Below are 18518 nucleotides of genomic sequence, written 5' to 3' on the forward strand. Positions count from 1 at the left end.
TCTTCCCTGAATGGAATATTCCTTCTGGATGAGCTTCAAGTACTGGACTGGTTAAATTAAAAATGCGAATAGTCTCAATATCAAAATCACATTTCCCTTTAGAATTTGAAAATTTACACTAACAACAAAACCAAACCAAAACTAAGAGGAGTGAGGAGTGCATAAGTGAGTCTCTCTCAAGGCAATAAGAATTTATTCACTGTCTCTTCAACGGTCACCACCAGGACTGTCTAGCTCCAGTAACCCAGAAACCACACACTGCTGAAATCAAAAAGCTGTTTTACAAAGGCAAAGGTGAGTATTTCTTGAACATACACTTTCATTAGCATTTGGTCAAAACCCTACAAGGTGTTACGTCTTCTGCAAATCTCTATAAAGCTTACCATTCATGTGCTGCAGAACAACCACAGAAAATTTAATGGTCACTTCAGAAAAAGAACATGAAGCTGTTCTGGCAACTTTGATTACTCAACTCTGCAACTTGTCATCTCACTGAAACAATTATTTGAATAAAGACTAATTATTTAAACATACACACTATTTTCTATCCATTTTTCAGTAGTAGCTCAACATGCAACTCTATAATAAAATAAGCAGTGAATCCTATTCCATGAAGAAAAATCCCTTACACTGCAAGTTATTAAAAATGCAGCTACTAATTTCCCCAGAAATACCTTCAATGCTGTAAAGGACTGAGTCCCCATCAGAATTACTTTTTCTCTGAAATAAAACTAGAAACTACATATTACAAAACAATACTCTCAGATAATATATACTAAGATCAGAAAGGATCTATGCAGCTCAAATTAACACATTTCTATAAATCAAAGCAAAATTTATCTTCATTTTCATTCCTGTTACAGAATTATCACCTCATAGCCAATAAAAAGATCTAATGAGGTATTTCAGTATCTCCCAAAGAAATATTTTCAGCTTTGCTCGTCTTTTAAGTGTTTGAAAGGAACAAAAGTAATGAATTGCTCCTGCACACTCTTTTTTATTATTCTGTTTATAACAAGAAGAGAGCAGCATTGAGTTTATTTTTCAGATATTTATACTATTGTTTATCTCACTTCAACAATGGCAAAGGAAACCCCACCAGAAAGGACAGTTATTCAACAGCAACAGAGAAGTCCTGCTTTGAGCAGTAACCTTCCTTATTTCTACTAATGGTTAATGAGCTGACAAAGACTTAATGAGTAACTAAGAAGTATCTGAGAGCTCTGCATTTTAAGATGCAGGAAAGACTTAAATATACCTTGGGAATAAGTTTCCATGAGAGACAAGGATCCAGACTTCTACCAAAACCCAAGTCATTCAGCTGTATCTCATTGAGTCTCCTGGACTAATTCTACTCGTTAGGACAAACACCCACTAGTGGAGACAAACAGCACCCTCTAACCCTGAAATTACCCACATATATCCATGGATTTCAGATGAGGAAGAAAAAATAAATCTGTTAAAGTCCAGTAAGAATAAGCCAGAAATTTGAAGGAGATTTTGTTGGTCATTCAGCCCCAGGAAGTATGCCCTACATCTGAAATTGTTTCAAACAAGACAGTGAAATCATAATCACCTCTTTCACAATCTATGTGAGAACATTTATAAGAAAATCAATTAGAGACATCCAAGAGATCAAGAATGTATGTAACAGGCAGGCTAAAGAGATGTAGGGTCTGGAATAGATTCAATTGCACTTTTTTGTTTTTTTTTTTTCAGTTGTTTCTGGAACTAAAATGTCAGTCTTGAGTAACCACTACCTGGAAGGTTTTGAGGATACCCTCCAAGGTCTCACTTGTCAGAAATGTTCCAAATCAACTGAGCACATAACCTTGGGGCACTCAGATGCACCAGAAAGGAATGGGTCTTCCTGCAAGCCCAAATTCTATGAGAGAAGTCAAGTATCTGAACATCCTTGTTAAGATGTGATCATCACCATGACACTGGGCTATGTGAGGCTTCAGCACACACACTATCTACAGCAGATGAAAAACATTCTGTAGTTTGTGACTCTGCATGCGAGAACGAGCTGTCACCCCACCAATCATTAAAAAAGGACAGAAAACCATGAATCCCTTCACATGAAGAGTGACTGCTGACAAGAAATTTGGTGTTTCTAAGTAACACATGCATGAATAGCAGTCCTGCTATTGGTTAAGAAATGAGCTGCAATGTACAGAGAGGAATCTGTCACAGACTGACCTCCTTGAGTAGGGAAACCAGCTCAGTGACATCAAAACACCCCACGTGAATGTGAAAATAAAAGCATTCAGACAGCCTATTTTAAAGACAGGTATTCTCCTCTTGTATTCATTTTAGATATTTGGAATAGTTTCTGTAAAATCCTCTTCCTTTGAAATAAGAGGCCATTATTACAGCCCAGTGGATTAGAAGACCCAGAAAAGGCTTGCCTGCAGATGTCTTGTAAAAGCAAATTCCTGAAAAGCAGCAGGGAAATGGGTTGCAGGGATGGCAAAAAGCCAACAAAAAAGCTAAGAGCTGCTGGTAATGGTGTCACAGAGATAAGCATTTTAAATTTTAAATCCAGACCAGAAAAAAGCGTGTAATTTGCCACCAAAGCTATGGAGAACAAGCACAGATCAGACTGGAGGGGAAATAGGTCACTCCTTTCCAAAAATCCTCAAAAGTATTTTGAAAGTAGAGATTGAGATATCAGATATTGAATATAGGTCCATGCACGGTGGCTTTGTTAGTGACGATATCCTGAGGACTCTATCATGGTTTGCAAGGAAGTCATACACAAGGGCATCTGCAGCTCATTCTGCTGTGTACCTTTGACCTTGTTGCAGACTGAAAGCATGGGATCAATCCATACTTTACTCACTGAAATTTAGAAGATTATTTGCGTAAGTGGAAAAAAAAAAAAAAGGGAGAAAAGATCCTTTGGTATATAGGTCAAGTCAGAAAACCAGGAAGCTTCTGTCTACCTCTCAACTTCTTACAGATGTGATGGGAAGATGTACATTTAAACTGTAAGAAAACTCCAGTATCATCCAAACTGAACAGTAAAAATTACAACCTCACACTTTCCTGTTTCAGTATCTGTCTCTGAATCAGAAGATCTTAAAGCATGTTTACTGTGCAGGGACAGCGAAGGACAGAAAAGCATGTTTCAGAATAAAAACTGTGTAGAAATACTTGCAAATTAAGCACCTCTTTTTACTTTCATCAGAGCTTTCCTTTTAAAAAAGAATCAATAAAGCTTTGCAAGAGTAAACTGCGTGCAGTTATTCTTCCAGCATCAACACCAGCATCAATTAAATTCTGAATCTTTATCATTTCCTATTAGCTGCTAACCAGAACAAACACTGACTTTCTGAGATCCCAAGCTGAGACTTGCTGTAGCAACCATTAGAGAAAATATTCTTGTTTTGACTTGTCTGCTGGGCAAATTTGACATTGAAGCTACATGGTGGAAAATACATACATAATACCAAGATGTTAATTTTACAGAAACACTTAACTTTTGTGACCACAATTAACACTCAGGGGGGAAAAAAAGCCATTGACAGGTCTGCCTGGCTCCTGCTTCACAGGTTCCCTTTGCAGAGGAGGATGAGCTCCTGCAGAAGTCAGGCTGCAGCTGACCCCAGAGGCTGTCTTCAAAGCAGCACATAGGGAGGAAAAGGGGAGCAGGATGACAGGGAGTTAAATACAGCTATAAAAGGACACTGACTTCCAGCTAGGATCCAAAACAGAAATCTAAGGGCAGGCAGCTACTGTGCTGCTCATCGTCTTCTCCCACCCTCAAGCTCTGGGGGCACCTCTATGAGGGCAGAAGGACACAACTCCCAGAAGAACCTAACAGTTTTGCAGGAGCAACATCTTATCTGTGCAAGCAGACAGGAAAGACAGAATGGGCCCCAAATTTATGGTGCTTCAGAGTCTTTTTTTATTAAATCACCATAAAAATCAGCTGGTTTAAAGTGCATTTTGGGAATACAGCTAATTTTATTTTGCACAGCTTCACATCTCTCACTCCATTGCCTAAGATCACAGACTCGCTACAACACGGAACTCCTCCAAAACACCATTAACCTCGTGGCACAGTATTTTAGTGAGTAACAGTGACATTTATCACTGAACTAAAGAAAGAACTAAAAAAATTAAAATTACACAAGTCATCCTTGTAATGGTGGTAGAACACAAATAGCACTTTTACACAAATTAAGTGTAAAAAAGTATTTTATAAAGAATACGATCACTGAATTTTCTAGTAATTTCAACTCTAATACTACATTTGAACTGCCAAGTAAAGAAGAGAGTAGAATTGACTTTTTTTTTTTCCTTATTCCAGCTAAATCACAGTAAATTAGCCATGATTCTCAAATAGAAAAACAAAAAATGCAAGGAATCAAGAAAAAAATTTTAAAAAAAAGTATGAGAAAACCTTTTTGTCTATGAAATCAATCAAAGTCAAAGGACTCCTTCTGGCTTAGCACAAAAGTGATCTTGGAAAGAAATCAGGAAGGGATCCTAAAAAGAACATGCCACTTCCTTTTTCTTTTCTTTTTTCTTTTCTTTTTAACCTCACTATTATAATAAAGGTAGCATTTCTTTGTTACATGAAATTGAGATTGTAAAAGGTTCTCAAATCCAAGTCCTTAGTTATAAATTTGCAGATGTGCCACTTCAGAGGGAAAGCTTTAAACTCATTTTAAGGCACTAGGCACAGTGACAGAGGGCAGGCTTACAAAGTTTGCTGCATGGCACTATAGTACTTCACGGTACTTTTTACTTTACAACTGGTACAGCTGGTTTTAGTGCAGACTAATAAGTTTCTATTTGCTTGCATAGTGAAGGTGGGACTCTTGAGGGAAACCAAAGTGATGCCTTCTACCAGATGCACATACACAATTTACATCCACAGGTCTATCTATGTTCTGTAAATACGTGGGACTTAATACAATTTATTTGTCATGTATTAACTAATACAGGTTAAAATTAGTCTTTTTACTTCACCAAGGGCAACCTTACTTTGCTTTAACTTCATCTAATTCCTCCTCTATTTATGTGAAGTAGAACAAACTGCCCCTAAGATAAATAACAATATCCACACAACAGTTAATGTTGGCTTAACTAAATTAGATTGGAGGTACACCTTTCTTTTAAAATTATGATGTGGCCTTGCATTGAGCACTTCTGCGTTGGAAAACATTTTTAAATCTGTCTCATACTCTTAAGTTTGTTTTTTTTTTTCCATCACTACAACTCAGAAACATTCATAAAGTTAACACAGAAGTTTTAAAATGTTCTGAGATTTTGCAGAACAAAATTATAACCTCAAAAAATGCCAGCTAACTACCACCCAAACCTAACCTATTTCAAGGATATAACTGCCTACCAAACCTTAATAACTAACTAATAAATCCCTTTGAATCAATACATTTAGAACACTAATTCAAGATGATTAAAGAAGCAGATAACTTTAGGAATTAAAATGCAGAGCAGAGAATATGTAAACATCAAACACAAAATATTATTAATTGTTATATACTTCTCATGTATTTGCACTACACACATATTTCAAATGCAAATATTAATTTGGAGAGAAATACCTACTGTATATGCACACACTGAAACAGTTTGCTCAGCTATACTGCATCAATGGTTATTTGACAAGTTATAGCATCACAAGCTGCTCATTTACATATCCAGCCATTCTCTCTGTATTTTCCCTGTGAAGATGTTAATAAAACAACTGTTTTACAGATCTGTACTAACAGCTCCTCCTCTGAACCACAAGGATACTCATAGTTATGCAAATTGATTGTATAAAGTATACACCCACAAACAGAGACCAAAAATGCAAAAACACTAATTTTCTAAATCCTAGGGAAGTGTAATTTTTATTGAACTATGGAAGCTAACACCTAGAATAACAATTTGGTTGCTAGAAAAAAAAAAATCTGTTTGATATTCATATAATAATCAATGAAAATTCAGTCTCTGAAAAGCTAACATGCACTGTACTCAGTAATCTTCTTCCACATGGGGTCTGTTTTCAAGTGTAATTCAACATACTTAACGCTCTACATTGCAGAAAACATGAAGAGCATAATAATTTTAAAGTTTCTATTTTACAGTTTGTTTTTCTGCATTGTAAGGAGGAAACTGTGCTTTTAGAAAAATTAGGTCAGATAAACCACACTGATCAGCAATGAAGAAATTCTTAAAAGTTCCTCATTAAAAACTGCAAAGGAGTTAATAAACCAGAAGATAGAGAGTAAGACAGAAAAAGGAAAGCATGTCTCTGAACTAACAAAGACTAAAAGAAGCGGAAGCAACAGATTCTCAAGAAGAGAAGCAAAAAGCAAAAGAAAAACATGGTTACCACAGAAGCAAAATGATCTACAGAGGTGAAAATACAGATAGGTGACTGTTGAATTTAAGTTAAAACCGTATAATCTCAGATACAACCTAGAAACCGGTCTAAGGCAAAAGACAATAATTGAACTGAAGCTGATACCAGTGTATTGGGACAACAGATGCTTATTTGACACTGCATGATAAAATTATCCTTTACTTCAAACAAAAAAAAGTTTGCATTTATGTTTCAGGAGAAACATTTAATCTCCAAGTTTTATTGTTCCTCAGTTTAAAATCATCTTAAGAAAACAGTATTGTACTTGATAGGAAGTTATACCTTTTTGGGTATTCTAAAGGCTTGTCTTACTGCTCATGTTGATTCCCTGCATGACTACTCTGCAGTGAGTTGAAAACACACAGGAGCTGCACTTTTCACTTAATCTTTCATTTATTTGTTCCCATTCAAGAACTCACCACCTGTTTTCAGAATTATTAAAACATGACAGTGTTTATGCTACAATGGAGAAGGTTTCCCAGTGGTGTAATGTTTGAAAATACTGTTTTGCACCAAAGGACTGATGCAGATCCAGTCCTTGTAGGATGGAATTAGGATCAAAATAAAACAGAAGATGCATAATGTTTACATTTCTGCTACTAAGAAACATTCAATCCACGCAGGCAGACTAGAAATGGTTGCTAGTAGAATGTCAGAAACAAAACAGCCTGGATGTTAGATCCTCACCACCAACTGTTTCCTATGCAGACCTCCTATTGTGCTGTCCTGTCTGCTAATGCAGACATAGCTATGGGCTACAACTTAGTGTTCTGTGGAAAGATTTAAGGAGAAGAGTAAAGACATATCCCTGGCAATTGAAGTTTCATCTCAGCCTACCACTCTGAGTTCATCAAAACCAAACTTTAATCACACCCAGACCTCACAGAATGCTCTAGAGAACTTTCATATTTTTCATTGGTCTCATAAGACCCAACCTTGAAACACTAATGTGGACCCACCTGACTTGACTGTTTATGTCCTGTATCAATAAGGGACAAAAGTTTTACTTTACTGTTCTGTACTACAAGAAAGTGTCCTTTTCCCACTGTTCTCTTGCTGCTTTTTGCAAACACCAGAGTTTCTCCATTTTGTTTGTCTTAGTCGTGGCCTAGGCTGCCCTGTGGTCATAGTTCTCAGCTGCAGTCTAGTCTTTTCTCTGCCAGTCCAATGTCAATGCAGAGAATAAAAAAAGAGCCAAGACCTTTTAAGCAGAGCCAGTGAAAGAGACTGTTAGTTATAGGTGAAATAGTCAACACACAAAACACTCCCCAGATTAATCCAAGCACTTCTTACACTCCCCACTTTTGAATTATTCAGGAATAAGTCCTTGTCTTAAAACAGGAACTTTTTGTGGCTAAGTGCAAATAGGAGCTTATGCAAGACACAGAGGGGAGATGTTGAACTGAAATTCAGCTTACAGGGACACAAACATAGCTCAAAATATTCCCCAATTAGGAGTTTTAGAGTTTCTGAGTTCAGTAAAAGGCAGCCTGTCACCAGAAATGAGTAAAAGAAATTTGAGAATATTTAACTTCGTCTTTCTGCATCTTGTGGAAGAATTTACAGAGATATTTGGGGTGCTGAATTGTGCCTAGATGCTCTGAATAACATGACTGAAATGATGTCCATTCTTAGGACTCAGGATTCCTTTTTCCATTTCCATTTGTTGGAGCTGGATTAAGATATGCACAGCTATGCCATGTGATAGCAGACAGTCAGACTTTACTGTCATTTTATCGCTACGTTCCCCCCAAAACACCTTTTTTTTTTTTTCCTTTTTTGGTATTTCCAAACAACAAGGAAAGTCAGAGGGTACTGTGCTCATGTCCTGCTGTGAACATCACCTTCAGAAGGTACTCAGAATGTCCAGGATCAGCTGTTTGCTGACATAATATGCAAGTAACCACAAACTTCACTCAGGCTGACAGGATCTTGTGGCAGTTGCCCATCTCCTGGAGAACTTAGTTTTCTGTTCTAAGTCTAGTTTGCTCCTGTGGCTTTGCCTAGCCATGCTTTAAATAGTTTGCCTCCACCACACCCAATAGAGATTTAACTTGAGAAATAGCTCTGCCCTATTTTCATTTACTTCTGTGTCCCTACAACAGTAGATATAGTGTCAAACAACTTGTGTCATGCCTACTGTGATGCTTCTCTAGTTGGAAACTTGGTGGTTTGATTTTTATATACATGAAATATGGAGTTTTACCCTACAGGCTTATATCATTTCTGCTGTTCATCATCATCCCCCACCTATCTTCCAGCATTGCTGCTTTCAAAACAAGGCAAGAATAAGTTCACCTTGGTCTGCTAATCTAGGCAGGGAAAAAATAAAGCAGATTCAGGGCTTGGTACAAACCCAAAAATTGTGATCAAACTATATAGTTAGTAAATTGTTTGTCTAAATCTTTCATGTATGATGAAAGATTATTATCGTAATTCATTAGCAAATTACAGACTTTGTAATGCAGGCAGTCACAAATTTGGCTTTATATCAATCATTTTAGACCAGCTGGGTAGAAATTAACACAACTCTGGGATACATAAAATGAAGTGCTCTTTCATTTTTAATTTGCTGGAAACTTTGAAGGAAAGAAATGGAAGCTCTTTCAAAGAAAAAAAAAAAGTCAGTTTCCCCTGATTTTTGTAAATCATTCCATTTCACTGTACAGATATAGAGACACAAGCATAGGCACACAGAACATATGTAATTGAATACCACAGTGATTGCTCAAACAAAATAAATAAAATTGCTTTTGAGGCAGTCATATACATTAGTGATAACCAGACGAATTATTAAACAAACACTAAAGCTAATATCACAAGATACAATATTGTCCAAAATCCTGCTCTGAGCTTTTTCAGTCTTGCCAGATGACCTTGTCCAAAAATGCTTGTTTTGATTATGTATACTTTGCCTAAGCTGCAAGGCCATGTATAGTGACAGCTGCATTTGAGAGCAACTTAAAACAAATTTTATCTTAGTGGCACCTAATCCAGAGACTGGTACAAGCAGCATGGAAAAGTCAGTGTCAAAATTAAACAATGAAGGCTTTTCTAGGAACAGATGCTTTTTGCCTGCAGCTGTAAAAACCTCAAAACAATCCTATACCCCACTGTCTGGTCACGCAACTATCACAAAGCAGGGCATAAATTTTGCCACTTATTGCAAATGTTTGCCAAGAGCCTCTATAACCCTTTTTAAAAACAGTAACAGGGATTTCTTGAGGGTGATTATGAGGCCACTTTATCTTTTAAATGAGTGCAAGGCTCTTCAATTTATGCCCATGATTCTTGGTACTAAAACAAAAGAATAACTTTTCAGGTTCCTTTATCTGAGTAAAACATGAACCTAACTGGAAAATTGCATGAACCAGGTTTACGAAAGAGAGAGAGCACTGCTTTTCTAAGATGTTGAGGACAGGCCAGAGACAAGCATTATTAATTCACATTTGAAACAGCAGTTGAATGTTTTCTTTGCATAGCAATTACAAAGCCATGTAGTGCATCACTAGCTTTACGCTGCTGCTAAGATACTGTTGACCATTTCAGTGACTCTCCACAACCCATTATGAAATATCCTCATCACCTCAACTATTCAAAATGTCCTCTTTCTATATTAAATGAATGCACTACTAAACTATAAACTGAAATATCAACTCTTAGTGAAAAAACATCTGTAACTCAATGAATAAAAGCAAATCATGAGCTCCCAATTAAGTGAGCCATTTACAATGTCACGAATCTAGTTGTGCTCCCTATGAACTGACAGAGTTTTTAGATTAGCTTCTGTTGTGTAGTTAAAAGTGATAGCACCAACATGATTTACATAAGTACAATATTTTCAAATATTTTCTCACCAAGCAAGCACTCTAAAATTGTGAAGTGTTTCCTTTCCTGCTCAAGTTTAAAAAAAAAAAAATAATAAAACCCCAACTTTTCCAGAACAACAGTTCATTAGCACCTCACTATTTATAAGTATAATTGGGTTGTTTGATGAGAAAACATGAGAGAACACTGTGCCTACTATAATTTGCACAAATAAAAATTTCATTGTTTGAAAACAAATCAGCAATTCAACCACTGTTAGGATTTTTTCTATATGTGTATATGATGCAATAATAGGAATGATCGTATAGTTAACAGAGGATAGAAAGGCTAAATCATGCTCTAATATACTTCCATTTATAAGCTGTAATCTTTTTTAACTTCAAAAAAATGCTAACTTCAATTTTCATTTTTGATTCAACTTTATATAATTTATACAGATAGCAGTGCTATGCTGCTTAGCCACAGAATTCTGCTTTCCACTTTAAACAGCATAGGAACTAGGGACATAGCTGTTTAATATGTTCCTAAAGCTGCTTCAGTTTTCTTGTCATTTCATGCTAACACCTTTTTAATAGCCAGCATTACGATAGAAGCCTTGCATAAAAATTCTCCACCCCAAAAGTAAAACCTAGCAAATATTCAAAATCAGAATACCAAGTGATGGTTTAATTGCAGTTTTAAAAGAAATTCAGGCTTTTAAATTAGGTCTTGATCCCCAAAATCCTTAGCATCCTTAAATTACATGAGCGAAACCACTCAATTCAACATGATTACTTCTAAAATAAGGACAACTCACATGACTGAGCATTTATGGAGCTGAATCCATAACCCAAATTATAACAATGACTCCTCATTACGTTTAAATTCAAATAAATGGATCTTTATCCTTTGAGAGCTCCTCTAAAATCCAACTACACTTATGGATGGAATGTAATATAGAGAGAGAAAGAGAGGAGAGATAAACACACACAGAACTCCAAGCGCAGACGAATCGAAAGCTAACAGATGTGTGACTTCTAATTAGTTATAATAATCTGTGCTTTGACGCTATTGGAACATGCCTGGCCTTCCTTTGGAAATCAAACAGCTTCCTTTGGAGTTTTAAACTCTCTGGGTGCTTCTAAATTTATTCAAGAAATAGCCTTACTTTCAGCAAATTTTAGATATCTACAGTGATAACTTTATGAAAGGAAAATATTAAAATATAATTATCCTAAACAGACACAGTCTTGTGAAACTAACCCTACATTCATATGAAAATACAAAGCATTGACTATAATGAATTTGATTCATCCTTGGACACAAAGCTTTACCACAGTAAACTCAGTCAACTGTTGCTCTTGCCTTTATATTCATAGTACTTAAATAGCGCACTTTAAAACAAAAAAAAACTCCAATTGGCTTTTCATACATCCACCCTCCCCAAAAATAACGCACTTGAAAACCCCAAATGATATGAAAAGGCTTCAAGGCCTCTTTTCTCCTTTTCACAGCACTTTTTTTTTTTATTTCTGTTTGCAGTAATCTGCCTTTCACTTTCTCATTGCTACAGAACAAACGAGGAGGCTCAGCACTTTGAAAAGGGGGCTCAATGTGTAATGGGTCCACTAGAATTAATTTAGTTGCACCAAATCCATTGAGCAGTGAGGTTTTTTTCTCTTCTCAAATCATTTTGAGTCGGACGCAGCCCCCAGCCTTTGTAATTCTAGTAAAGCACTTAAAGTGCACAGTAGGTGTTCATCAGGACCATCTGGTCAAAAGCAAAACAAGCTGCTGATTTTGCCTTTGAATAGAATGAAGCAAGTGTGAATTAGTCTCTTCAATTAGCACTATTACAACCTGTCAAGTGCATATTGTAAAACAGGATTATTACAGTATTGGTCACCAGTGCAATTATTTACTCTCTGCCTTTTCTTGCATATAAAAATGTCCATGTTTACTAGTTTTTGATAACTGAAGATAGTTTCTTTAATGATATGCACGTCCAAACCCACCAACACCAAATTACAGGTTATGAAACATTCTGCCAGGAATACATTAAGCTTCATAATTAATAGAGGAGTAGAAGAGTGCCTTTGCTTTATCTCTTATTGCTGTTTCTGTTGCATAAAGAGAAAAGGAATACTTGTTATAGACCTTTATCAGTATGATCTCTTCGAAACAGATCTCTACAGTCAGGTATTAAGATATTTTAACTGCCTAGTAAAGCTTTTGAACAGGTGCATAAATGGCAGTTTCTCTTTATTTCCCAAGGAGCTTCCTTTTCATAGAATTTCTAAAACGTGACCATTTACAAAAAGTTTGAGGATTTCCTTCAGCAAATACATTTTAGTTTAGCGATGTGCTTGTCATCTTTAAAAGAAAGGCAAAAAAAAAACCAAATCAAGAAGTTTATTTAGCTTTACAGAAAGATTTTTTTCTTCTCTTCTCGTTTAAAAAAGTCAAAACCTAGCTAGCTGGTTGGTACTCATTTTCCACTGTAGAACACTGAGTGTATCACAGTTCTTGACATTTAAATTATGTATACTGATGTTCTGACTTGCTATAAATTGAATATAATTTTTACAACACAGATTTCTTTAAAAAGCAAATAAAGTGTTGAAATTTCACCAAAAACAACAAAACTCTCGAGTACAATCAGTACAGCAGCAACATATTTTACTCATTTCTGATACTAAAAGAGTAACTATTAGTGCAGAATGTTCATGCACCTCCTATTAAATAGCAAAAAGTGTTAGCTACTGATTTTTATTAGCATAAGAATAATTTTCAACAATTTTAAAGCAAGTAAAAAAAAAACACTCAAAATATAATACAACTCTTTCTGAAACTGTTAATTTATCTACCATATTTGATTGGATATGTCCATATTCTGATCTCCGGCAAATGTGTTTTATTGTAATTACTTAGCTACAGCATTAAAAAGAATAACATTACTAAAAAAGAATAACATTATTTTAATATATATAGTGTCTCCATGACCTTTACTGTGGATGATCTCGCTCAATGAAAATTGGCTAGAAACTATTTTATACAGATATCAAAAATTAGATCTGAAAAAGCTACAAGACCTGGATTATTTTTCTGCAGACTGGAAGTAATTCACCTTCTTATCTGTATTTATTACATTTATTTAAGGCTTTTAGATAAGGTTTCTACCTGCATGATTATAAATGGTGGGTTTGTATCTTGTTTCACTTTTATCCTCTTATCAAAAAAAGTTTTGGAAAATTCAGCGCAAAGGACTTCCAACTCATTAGGGTCTGTCAACACAGAATTTATAGTTTATCTCAGCCCAAGCAGTTGTATGCACAAATAGTTCCTCCTCCTGCCTCGAGTGCTATTGGATACATTGCATTTCATATTCCACCTTAGCCAGTAAGTCTATAGGGAACAAAGAACAAATATATTACCTACCACAGGTGACAGGGATGCTAAGCAGCTCACCTCTGATTAGGTTATTGGCTAAAGGAATGGAATAAAGAGCAGATGCAGCTACACACAGAGGCAGCCAGTATTTAGAGACCCATCTTCTTTGCATTGTTTGCACAGATTTTGTGTTTTACTAGGAATTATAGCACCCAGTACATGCTTTACCTAGTATTCTCAACAGGAATCTTCAGCAGTTACAAACAAAATCACCAATCTACAAGAGACCTCAGGTTTCTGCATATTTAACTCATCCACCCTTTAGCAGCCATAGCTCGTGTACACTGGATACTTCTGCAATCCTGTACACAGGAATCACAAAAAGGCTTCAAAGCAGTAAAACAAATGCAAACTCCGTGTTTTTAACAGTTACCCAGTTTGTTAATTATTTCTTTTTCTTATGCCACAGACTAGGACAACAAACAGCAACTCAAATTCAAAAAGTTTTTCACAAATTGTTTTGTCTACCTCAGGATAAGAACACAAACTTGTATCACAGGAAACGTGTCAATATGCCCCTCTTTGAAATGGACTGTCCTTCATTTCCATCAAATAATGTAACTACAATGTGCAAAAAATTGAAGTAGTTCATTGCTAAATGAGACCAAGCTCATGAAAATAGACAGGAAACAAAGCATGTTGCGTGTGGCACTGCTTTGTATTAATTTAGCACATAGCTACTCAAATTAAAACTTAAAAATTCTCTCACTCCAATTACAGACAGCCTCTACAAATTATCTTTGGAGAATAAAGAGCAAGTACTCAGACAGAAAACTCCTTTTAGTCTTGTAAGTATTAGGAGTTCAATTTGTTAGAATGGTCCTTATTTAACCATGTAATATAGTAGAAATGTATTCATTTGCAGTCTTCAGATTGGTACAAAACCTATTATATTTTCCACCTTAAAATGCAAATAATGGAAAAAGTAGCCATCATATTTCCCAGAACAGTATCTGCCCAGAACTAATTTAATACTGCAGTTTTACAAGAACAAACAGATGTCAGAAACTTGGGGCACAGATTAATTTGCAATTTAGACCAACACATTATCACTAACTTTCCATGCTAAAAATGCCTCCATCCAACTCACCAGGAAAAAAAAAAAATCCAATATCCAGCATATTGGACCAGATTGGTTTAATTTTTTTATTTCATTATGAAGATTCCCTATAGACTCATAATCCCACATCAGTATAACTAAATGTAGCTTACTTTTTTTTTTAACTGAGAAAATAATTGTTAATATGCAAACAGTTGAAAATCAAGATAAAGCATGATACTTGAAGATTTAGATAAAGCTTTTTCAAGTAACATCCAAAATCCAACCACTGAATTATTACACAAGAAATTGTGGATGCAGACAAAAGTGCTACGGCTTCAGGCTTCTCTCAGAGAATTTTCTGTCAGATTGTTTCCCCATTGAACACCAAGATTTCTTTGAAATAACAATTAATCCAAAAAATCATTTACTATTAAACATGCATCCTAAACAATTTTAAAAAAGGACAACACAGAACTGAAGCAATAGTAGCTTAAGAAAGCACATCTGAGAGATCACTGGATTTTGCATTTAATTCATTGTAAAATATATTTGACAGTTTTGAAAGGGTGGGGTTGAGTTTTTTGTGGGGGACTGAGTTGGATTTTTGTTTTGAGACGTTTGGAAAAAAATATCTATTCCTTAAAATTCACAGTACTAAATATAACAATAAACTAAACTGGCCCTGGAGTGACAGTTGCACCCAACTGTGGCAAGCAGTAGAACCTTTATAGAATTTTAAGTATTTCTTTAAATAATTGATGTAGTCATTTTGAATCTTTCTGCATAGGATATAATGTGTGAGTAGATTGCATTAACACTGCTTAAACATTTCAACTTGTCAGTATGGCCAAGTCGATTTCTGAAATATTTGCAGTATTTTCCCATCGAAACAGTAATAAAGGTAGAATAAATATATGCCACTGCTTTATAATCACTGAACATTAATGAATATTTTATGTCTTTTTAAATCTCCCTGTTTAATTTAAAAGGGTGAAATTAAGTCTCCTCCCTGCAATATGCCAATTATCTGTAAATCAAACAATAACTTGGCCATTATACTCCTTTTTGTTAATATACCAGAAGCTAATTTGAAAACACTTGAACAGCATTTTTAGGTAATAATTGAATAGTCCTTCCTGCCCTCTTGTGGTTGGCAGCTGCAACGCACATAGAGCTTTTCCACGATTACAGAAACAGACGAGAAGGAAAGTAAACTATTAGTTTGTTCAAGTGTGAACAAAAGATGGGAGAAAATAATGAACAGGAAAAAAAACAAACATATCTCCTCTCCATGGGTTGTTAGATAAGGGAGAGCAGAGAAGACAAGCTATCACAAATTCCTCCGACTCACACAGACCAACTAGATTCATCAAGCATGTTACAATGCTCACTCTATGCTTAAAAAAAAAAAAAAAAAAAAGGAAAAACATTAAAAAGCCATTAGAGAGTTAACATATAAAACAGTGCTTGTTTTCTGTAATTATACAAATGTTCATCAACCTTTTTACCTCAGCCAAATCCCCAGTGACTTGCAGGAGACTTTGCACAGACAGAGAATATCCACCTGTTCAGCATCAGCTGCACAAGGTCCAGAGTTCTCCTTTCATTTTAGCCTCTGAAACGGTCTCCAAAACTTTATACACTCTATTAAATGCAATAGGTAGATACAAGACAGAAAGGCAAAGAAAGGTCTGATGTTCATGCTGGTTATGGAGTGGTATGGGTTATTTAATAGGGAAAGCCATAACTGACTTTTAAATTACATCAACTTTATATGTTAGCATCCTGACTGTAACCTGCCATTGCCAACAAACAAGAATACTTCAGCACATGCAGAGGCAGCCTAGATTCCCATGCACTGTCACTGCTTTCTGGTTCCTTTAAGCTGGGTAGACCCACCATGAAAATAATAACCCATATAGCACAGATAAAAAACAGATTATGTGCATGTGTGGGCTTTCTCTTACAATTTCACCATTTTAAAATTAAACTCAAATATTCTGATCATTCATTTCCATAAATATTCACATTATTTTTAATTGTAAAGAGTCAAAGCTTGGCCCATCAAAAAACCAACTGATGCAACTAGGTTTATTATTTTTAAAAAAAACAAACCATAACTTACTATAATAGGTTGGAAGAGGCAAAATAGAAAACAGGCTTCACACAGAGGCAAGATTAATAATTGGAATCTTAAGAGTAATAGGATTCCCAATTAAAACAGTAAATTATCATTTTTCATTGTTGTATGAAATATTGCTCTTAGGGCTAATATTAGGGAACTTAAAATAATTCTGTCTACAATGTCAGCATGTGACATGAAAAACTCCAACACAATCTATTCAATACTATCTGTTTTGAACTAATCTGTTCAATACTAAAAGACTGAGAAGCGTTAGAGAGATGGCAAATATACATTTAATTTGAAAAGCAAACATTTAATCTTACTATTTTGTAATGTGAATTCTGAGGATTCACATTTCTAGATTGTTTGTCCTGTTTCCAGTAGTTAGTGGATTGCATGGAAAATAATACCCAAAACATGTGGCATTAGATATACCATGGAGCCCTAGACAACCACTCTTGGCTTTAGAAAGGGGTTTTAAAACTACATGAGGACTGCTGCTTCTAAATTCACAAAGTCCAGAGTCACATTAGAGATATTTGTTCCCCTAGGACATAATTCTGAAGTTCTCTACAATATCACCCCTTGCTGGTCATGCTACAGAACGGCAGTGACATCCATTATACACAAAACCATCTGGCTACCAAGGCACTAAGTATTACAGCACTACGATAGCCACTAGTAATAGTAGAGGTGCCTAGAAAACCGACATGGAGACAATGAAAAGGAGGGAAGACAGAGGGAGATTCAAGGGGCTGAAAGATAAAATATAATTTGAATAACTGCCATTCCTCATCACTCTAACACAACTCAATAAACACTGTTCGTATACCTTGCTACTACAATGTAGAAAAAGAAACATCTTTTCTGCAGAATTTACAAGAAAACCTTTTTTAGGCCAAGTTCTTTAATCAAATCACAGCAGTCTTGATGATCCAGTTGATTAAACAAAAAAAAGAAAAAAAAAAGGCTAATGAAATAAAGGAATATCCATCAAGACTCTCTTTAACAGAGCTGGCATTAGCTATAATGAGCTACATTTATTCTTCAGCTGTGAATCAGCACTCACCTCCTGAATGGTACTGCTTCCTGAGAAGTTGAGGTTGTACTCCCGCTGGACTTCTCGATGGGTGACAATCAGCATGAAGTTTTGATTTAATGACTCCTGCAGGGCCCTGAAATGGTTGAAAGAAAAACAAGAAAATCAGGGATAAGCATGTTATAGCTTGTTTTACAGTTAGATGCAAAAACCCCAGGGTACCCTAAACTCTACATGGACAAGTCCAGGCACAACATTATCATCTCTCTTTTCACTCTTAAATGCAAGGAAGCATGCTGAGAATGACCAAAGGCCATTCCTGAACTCCTTCCTTAATAAGGTGACTGCAGACTTTAAAGCTTTTCTAACGTTAAATATTCTCAAAATTGAGAGAGTCACTTTATCTTCGCAAACATTGGGTGTATTTAGCACTCAAAGCCATTAATACCAGGCTTGTAAGCAAACTGATTACCAGAAAAAAAAAGCATCAAGCTACAATGCACATTGAAAACTGATGGTAAGTAGAACTAGGCAAAGCATGCTCTCACTTCTCTAGGGTTACCTGAAGCATAAACCAAATGGAAATTCTCCCACTTAGTTTCATTCAAAGCACATAAACCCAGCTAATTAGAACTGGAAAACTAACCAGAGCAAAATTTCTCAGGCGGGT

At 35.6% G+C, this 18518-nt stretch overlaps 1 protein-coding gene across 1 annotated transcript in view; it reads right to left on the bottom strand.

Moving 5' to 3' along the window:
• The window catches only part of FAF1 (Fas associated factor 1), a 163161-nt gene that overhangs the window by 94607 nt on the left and 50036 nt on the right, over window positions 1-18518 (bottom strand). Inside the window, exon 7 of the mRNA XM_054384300.1 lies at window positions 17879-17984. Coding sequence (XP_054240275.1) covers window positions 17879-17984 — 106 coding nt within the window. The remainder of the gene's footprint in view (window positions 1-17878; window positions 17985-18518) is intronic.

Source organism: Indicator indicator, chromosome 10 (genome assembly GCF_027791375.1).
Source record: "Indicator indicator isolate 239-I01 chromosome 10, UM_Iind_1.1, whole genome shotgun sequence".
Taxonomy (NCBI): Eukaryota; Metazoa; Chordata; class Aves; order Piciformes; family Indicatoridae; genus Indicator; species Indicator indicator.